Genomic DNA, 7,309 nt, shown 5'->3' on the forward strand with positions numbered 1-7,309 from the left:
CACGACTTTTGACGTGCTAGCGACGCCCATCGCGAACCCAGTCTCGTCAAAGTTGTAGATATCCTGGTCTAGCACGCCGTACGTCTGGCGGATCTCCTCTACTAGCTTAAACCACGCTGCGATTATAGCAGGATCTTCGTACTGGGCGCGCTGGCTATTAAGCCTTCTACTCTACTTCGTCTGAAGCTCTGGCTGGCTCTGGATAAAGCGCGATACCCATTTCTTGCCTATGGGTGTAGAAGGTGGATCTTGGCCACGCGCGGCGAGCAACGCGTCTGCCATCCGTCGTACGTCAATAATATGGGGTGGAAAACCACGCCTATCTAGGTCTAGGATCCACTGTACGAGAGACTGCTCTTCAGTAGGTGATAGCTTTCTTTTTTTGGCATTGGCAAGAGCTTGAGGCTGGCTACCTTGAAGGCGGTCGTAAAGTGTTGAACGAGGGATATTAAATAGCCTTGCAGCTTTACGTTGGCTTTTTATTTGCTGTTTTTGAATTGATTGTGATGCAAGAGAAATTCTACCTTGCCTTTGAGGCGATAAAGAGCGCTGTTGTCGCGGCATTGTGATGGTTGTGTGGAGCGTTGGGTTAGGTTTGGTGGGGTGGCCGGATGACTGATCTGGCCGGATGACTGATCCTTGACGTTACAGCACCGGCGATAGACGAGATCGCCTCGTACTTGGGCGCACCCACACCCGTACACCCGTACACCCGTACACTCCGTACACCCGACCCTTGGCCACAGGAAATTCTGCCCCGCCGACTGGCCCCGACGGCTTCCTCACAGCGATCCGTGAGCAGGGCAGCAAACGGCGAAGACATGTGATGGGCAGGCAGTCTGGCGCAGTACAAGCCCGCACAGCAAATCACAAGTGCCATGGGCCGCCGGGCCACGAATCGACACTGCGTCTGCGTCTGCGTCTAATCGCCGCCGCCGCCGCCCGCACGCGACGAAAGTCAAAGTCCAAGTCCAAGTGGAAGCATCTCTCGGAGATTTAGCACAAACGCCCCTACGCCTCGACACACGCGCTCTGACCTTCACCACGCTCCGGCCCCAGTGCCAGGAGTCTGAGTCCTTCTCCCTCCACGCCGCCATGCCAGCGCTCCTGGTCGACACAAGCACGCGCCTGGCCTCATCCAGCGATGCCTCGACGCGCTCCCACCACTCGGCCAACCGCTCAAAGTCTCCTACCCCAGACCGCCCGCCCGTGTCGCCTCTCACGCCCACGGCCACTGTTGCCCAGCTAGCTCCGGTGGAGCGCAGCGAACCTCGACCCCGCCCTGCCCCTCCGCCCACGGCCACCTTCACACCACAGCCGCCCTCGGTCGCCATCTCAGAGACGGACAACCCCGATGCCATTGCCTTGCGCTCCGCTATATCGCTCCTGCAGTTGCAGCGCGAGAAGAGCAAGCGCGACCTCAAGGCCCTCGAGGACCTCAAGGCCGCCGCCATAGCCGACCCGCAAGCCTTTGCCCGCTCGCTCCATGAACAGCGAGCACAGCAGTCGCACTCGTATCAAGACATGCTCACGCCCACTCTATCTGGCCTCGGCCATGACCAAGACGCCAGCGATCCAGACGCTCGCAAGGACTCGACGCGCAAGGACACAGAGTCCAGTGCCCAAAGGTTCCCTCCCATCCCACAGCCGCAAAACGTTGTGCGATGTCCCCCCATCAACTGGGACAAGTACCACATCGTGGGCGAACCGCTTGACAAGATGCACCAAGAGCAAAAGAGGTGGCCGGGTTCGGCAGAGCCTCCACGCACAAAGGCGGGACACCGCGCACCGCCCCATTCAGTAGCGGCGCCATACTCGCCATTTACAGACGGAATCAGCGCCCGCGCATCTTCATCGTCGTCAGCAACACCCCCACAACCACCAAAACACCCAAAAAAGTCTCCCTCGTAAGACGCGGCTACTGCTGAGCCGGCGGTCCCTGATTCCACCCCCAACCGCCATGCGCGGTACACAGTTCCTTAACCCTGATTCCACATTTGGCATCATTACACTTCAAAATGAACAACAACTTGGGAGTACGGGTTGCTCCACTCACGAAAACAACGACATGGATGTTTGGCACGATAAACGATGCCCCACAAATAGCACATACTTGGGGCCAAGGAGCAATAGACTCAAATAGCAAAACCCATAGACGAAATACTAGTCTGCAAAAAGATTTCACCTGGTGCTGCGCAACTAACACGTGCTTCGCGTTCCATCTGGGTAATGCTCGTGGCGCTGCAGACTGGCCGACTCGCAGGTGCACATAGGCATACGTACGCACCAGAGCGGCTGTGCAGCCCACCTCCACGTGGCGCATTTGTTGCCGCTACAAGACTTGCCCACACCGGTGTGGTACCGCGGTGAGGGTTGTTTTTTTTCTCTCGCTCCTTTGTCGCCCAACCGTTCGATTTGCACCTTGTTCTGTCAGTCATTCCTGCTTCCCACCCCTGCTTGACAGCCTCGCTTAGCGGTACTGTCTACGTCATCCGTGCAGGGCCGCAACAACAATCGCCCAGCACCACGTCAACGTCGTGTCGGTGTGCTAAAAACAGCCAGATCCATCGCCCAAGACGTTGATCTTGAGGCTGAGCCGCTATTTGACTGGCTGGCTGCTCGGCTGCTTCCACGATGAGACCCTGCGCCAGTGACGTGCGGGTCCCAGACTCATTGCCGTCGCATTCCAGGCTTTGGGTTGGGATACCGCCTATAAGTGCACTTTGTGTCTTTCGCCGCTGTTTGTGGTCAACAAAGACCTCCAATCGCTCTCACCCGCGTGTCCTCACGCAGCCCTTGTCCACGTACTCTTTCAACGCTGTCGCTCACTAGCACTAATTGTCACTGCAATACACCAACAAGCAACTCGCAACAATGCGGTTTCTCGCTCTTCTACCCGTCTTATGCTGTACTGCAGCCCTGATTCTCTCGTTCCTCTGCCTATTTGCAGGCCATAAGAAGGGTTTCATGGAAGACTACTCGCTCCTCACACTCAACACCTCAGCCATTGGACAAAATCTCGTCGACAGAGTCTCAAACTCTGACTCCACTATATCTAACATCATCAATCTCATTCCAGACTCTATCACCGATACAGTCACCGATGAAATCAATGAGAGGATAGACGAGTTCCGCGAGCGCGCTGGCATCGAGGACTGGTACTCAGCACACATGCTGAACTATTGCGAGGGGCAGTACACACCCGACGAGGCGGCTAATGCGACCCTGAAGCAAGATGACATTAGCAAAAACGTTACTGAATGCTCCAAGAACAGGGCCATGTACAAGTTCGATCCAACCGACATCATCCAGAGGGCCCTAAACAAGTCGGGCATAGACATCACCCTGCAGGATCTACAATGGCCAGAAGATATCCAGGACGGCATCGATGCGTTGAATGCTATCATGGCAGCCATGTTCGTTCTCTACGTCATCGCAATCTGCCTCATCTTCTTGACCCTCGTCACCAGCCTTGTTGGCATCCTCACCTCAGGAAGACTGAGCGCATGCCTAAACATTGGCCTTAGTCTCCTCGCATTTTTAGCCATTGGCATCGCTAGCGGGCTCGTCACCGCCGTCATGGTCAAGGGTACCGACGTCATTAACGAACACGGAAATCAAATCGGCCTTGAATCGCACTATGGTGGCAAGTTCCTCGCCTTGACATGGGCTGCAACTGGGCTCATGCTCCTTGCTGTCCTTGCTTGGTTCATAGCCCTATGCTTTGGCCGGAGCGAGCGCCGTTCGCGCAGCCCCAAGAAGTCGGCCATCTAGGAGTATCCACCTGACAAAAACACCGCAACGCCCAAAGAGCCTGCTGGATAAAACAAATGCCTGGATTTGAAGGATCAAATTGAACGCGTGTACGGATACCAAGATATGCGAATATGTATTACGATCGCCTGGATGAGCTGTAACATCTTTCTTTTGTTTGTTCATTTTGTTTGTTATATACCCACCCCCTGATATCAGATTGCATCAAAAACGATTAGGTGGAGATTTAAGTAGAATTTGATGTATTGAACCCTATTCCCGTACCATGAGTGATCCAGAACATGAGATGAGCATAGAGACATGGGGAAATACTGAAGGCAAAGATAGGAAACGAAGCATATAAAGAGAAGTAAATTTCGTCGATATTAGTCAAGTTATCCTGAACAGATACTATCCGTGCCAAGGCTTAGCTTAGTAATAAGCTAAGTCAGCTGCGCTGACACTCGCCGCAGGCGAGTGCCGACGCTCCCAACGATATTACCGTCCCAACGATATTTTTTCGTATAACCCAGATATATTACTATGTAACTACTCAACCACGCCAGTTACTGTACTGATTTTCATACGCCAGTAATCCAGCACTACGCATTAACGCCTATACACGCTGTAATTGTTCGTGTATTAGTTTGTAAGCTTAGAAATGCTGCTTCTTTTTTATGATTAGCATGCCCTTTATCTTTAAATATTCAAACTTAAGCTGGCTCAACTCAGCTGTAAGCTTATTTTGAACCATCTTTTATGCCGAATAGGAGTAAATAACTCCTATTAAAGATTTAAGAATCATACGGGTGCGCTATTGCCGTAATCGCTGTAATTATACGACTGAAGTTATAGTGCGTAGTTTGCTAATCGCTTAGTCTCCAGCAACAGATATATTATACGCTCTAAACAGCGTACGTTTTACGTTTTCGCTAAGCTCCTTATTCTCTAAACAGAATTCAATATTGCGCTTAAGCGTCCGGATTGTTTAAGGCGTGTTTAGCTCTAGTGGTGGTGGTGTTCTATCTGTAGTAGCGTTGCTACTACTATCACTACTATTACTGCTAGCATCTTAGTAATTAGCGTCCTAATCAGCAAAATCTCTCTGTATATTATTCTTAACGCGCTTAATATCCAATAGATATAATCCTGAGTCCCGCCAGCCTTTTTATATCGTATAGGGCTTAAATATATAGGCGCAGATTGACTTAATAGCAGCTAAGAACTTAACCTTATTAAAAGCTGTACAGCCTGTTTAGATTGCATAATTAATAGCCTGCGCGTGCTAGTGTGTTACACGGGGTAAGGGTCTATACTTCTCTATCCTGGTCCGCACTAAGGCAGGTGAGTATTACGTTAGTGTTCCGTGAGGCTTGTCTGGCGATGTAGTGGAGTTAGCGTGCTTAAGGAGGGTTTGACAAGACTAATCTATTTAATAGACTAACTTGTGACAATCTTGTTAAGTAAAGATACTAGTAAGAAAGTACAATTTGAGTTGACCACAACGAGAGTAAATAATAAAATCCATCCATTCTTATATCCTCATTGCTTCCTGTCCTGTCCTCCCGACATCCCATCTTGGCGGGAGGTTTAGGAGGACGTTGGCTTCCCTTTATGCGGTGGCCTCCCGGAGGCCATGCCTTAGCGGGATGCTAAGTCACGTGATTGACGCCCCGCGTTAATCATTACCTTCTGACGTGGACGTCCTTAGGCCTTCGCCATCTCGTCATTTGTCAAGGAGAGAGTCTTTCTTATTACTTATAACATTACCTCCCCTCTTAGGGCTATCGTCTCGATACCCTAGAATATTGTTTTCCCGTGCCGCGTGTTGAGACGCCGGCTGCATATAAGGTCAGAGCCCGCCCACTCGTTGTAGCCATCTCTGCCTCGTAGCCTTCCTAACCATACCTAAAGTCCAGTCTTCCTATCGCGTTCGTCCTAAGAACTCAACTCAACAGCGCCAGGCTCGTGCTAACCGTATTCGATTACAGGGGAACGAAATGACCTTTCGTTATAAACGTTGTAAAGAGAAGAGCCTTTGTTATTTCGTGGACACCGCTATAGGGCGTTATACCGGTTATATTTCTATAAAAGCTGAATATAGCTTATTCATAACCAAGGAGGAGTGGGAAAAGGTAGAAGCAGACAAGCGTTAAAAACGGTTAGCTCTTCTACGGGCTGAGGCCGAAGTTACGCGTCTTCGTCTAGAGGTTACTAAGACTAAGGCTCTTAAGCGGTCGTACGCCGATCGTGATCATACTATCTTAAGTCTACAGGATCGTGCGAAGGAGCAGGCCGAGGGGAGCTCAGCCCCTAGCGGTACGGGCCTTCCTATTATCGAACCACCGCTATCTAAGTTATCGACTAATCTAGGCTAGTTACAGGCTAATTCCTTTAATCCTTCTTTTAATTACTCCTTCCTTTTCAAGGGGCTTCCCCTCGCTTCTCCGGGTGCCTCCGGTAGTATTCACGTACTAGTAACTTACAGTTCGTTAAGTTTCCTTCAAGTTCCTAAGTATTATAGCTTTTGGGCCATCCTTACTACTTAACTAAGTACTTCTACTAACTATCAATTTTTCGTAGGTCCTTAATTTCCTCAACCTCGTACTCATCGTCTTCGAGCTCTATATCCGTTGCTAGCTTAGCATCTAGAGGTGCTAGTTCTAGAAGTTTCTTGTAAAAGACAGAGTGGATTCGTATACCTTATAGGAGTTTTAACTTATAGTTTACTTTTCCTATTTCCTCTAGAATTTTAAATAGTCCTATTCAGAGGTTATTTAATTTTCTACATAGTCGTTTAGTTTTTAGGTTTTATCTTAACAGGAAAACTTTGTCCCCCTTCTTAAAGGTTAGTCCCTCAATCCTTAGTTTATTCGCTGCTTTAGATGTCGTAAGGTTTCGTTAAGCTATATTCTTACTCAATTCTTCGTGCAATTCTCGTATAAGCTTCGCCTTATCGTCTACTCCTATCGCGATACTTGTAACGGTTCGAGTACACACTGAACTAACATCCGAAAGGGATCCGAACATGGGCACGCACTAGCCGAGGGCAGATCTGCTGATATAAAACCCCACCTTCTCCATACCGTAGCTCGATAGATTTTTGATATCCTTTCGTACAAGGCCTATAGGTGTCTATTCGAATTAAGGCTCGTTTGATGTCCCACGCACTCCCATATGCCTCTGAGTGACACTACCGCCGATACTGATCCGAGTAGTCTTGCCTGCGCCGTTACATTATATCAAAAATCTCACCACCGCCGGTGACGGCATTCAAACAATATCGCAGCTGTCTGTTCAGACTACATCCAAAACCAAGTGTTTCCGGAGTTGATCCGGAACCTTACACCGTTACATCTAACATTCACATAGACAGGATCCCATTGATCTCCTGTCGACCGAAGCCTTTGGGTTTGGAATTTCTGTACTCACGCGAGTCGGATTAACTTCGGAAAAGCCGCGTAGAGTGCGCCAAGGTAGAGACACGGAGACTACTCAAGAACCCATCAACCTAGGAATCAATCGCCATGGTTGACCGAATCCACCACCGATTCTG

The 7,309-nt window shown here is 49.8% G+C and overlaps 2 protein-coding genes across 2 annotated transcripts; both read left to right on the top strand.

The window, feature by feature from the left end:
• Nucleotides 1–988: 988 nt before the first annotated feature.
• COCSADRAFT_335153 (uncharacterized protein) lies at nucleotides 989–2,023 on the top strand. Its single transcript, XM_007703013.1, has one exon. It carries the CDS (start codon nucleotides 1,096–1,098, stop codon nucleotides 1,909–1,911), a length of 816 nt encoding a protein of 271 aa, XP_007701203.1. The 5' UTR covers nucleotides 989–1,095; the 3' UTR covers nucleotides 1,912–2,023.
• A 623-nt stretch (nucleotides 2,024–2,646) lies between these two features.
• Nucleotides 2,647–4,029, top strand: COCSADRAFT_37781 (uncharacterized protein). The gene has a single exon (XM_007702802.1). The coding sequence runs from the start codon at nucleotides 2,875–2,877 to the stop codon at nucleotides 3,772–3,774; it is 900 nt and encodes a 299-aa protein (XP_007700992.1). The 5' UTR covers nucleotides 2,647–2,874; the 3' UTR covers nucleotides 3,775–4,029.
• The last annotated feature ends 3,280 nt before the right edge of the window (nucleotides 4,030–7,309 follow it).

Source organism: Bipolaris sorokiniana (assembly GCF_000338995.1).
Source record: "Bipolaris sorokiniana ND90Pr unplaced genomic scaffold COCSAscaffold_9, whole genome shotgun sequence".
Classification (NCBI taxonomy): domain Eukaryota; kingdom Fungi; phylum Ascomycota; class Dothideomycetes; order Pleosporales; family Pleosporaceae; genus Bipolaris; species Bipolaris sorokiniana.

What these genes read in the sequence shown, in the direction of transcription:
- COCSADRAFT_335153 (XM_007703013.1), top strand. Translation starts at nt 1,096, where the DNA reads ATGCCAGCGCTCCTGGTCGACACAAGCACGCGCCTGGCCTCATCCAGC.
- COCSADRAFT_37781 (XM_007702802.1), top strand. Translation starts at nt 2,875, where the DNA reads ATGCGGTTTCTCGCTCTTCTACCCGTCTTATGCTGTACTGCAGCCCTG.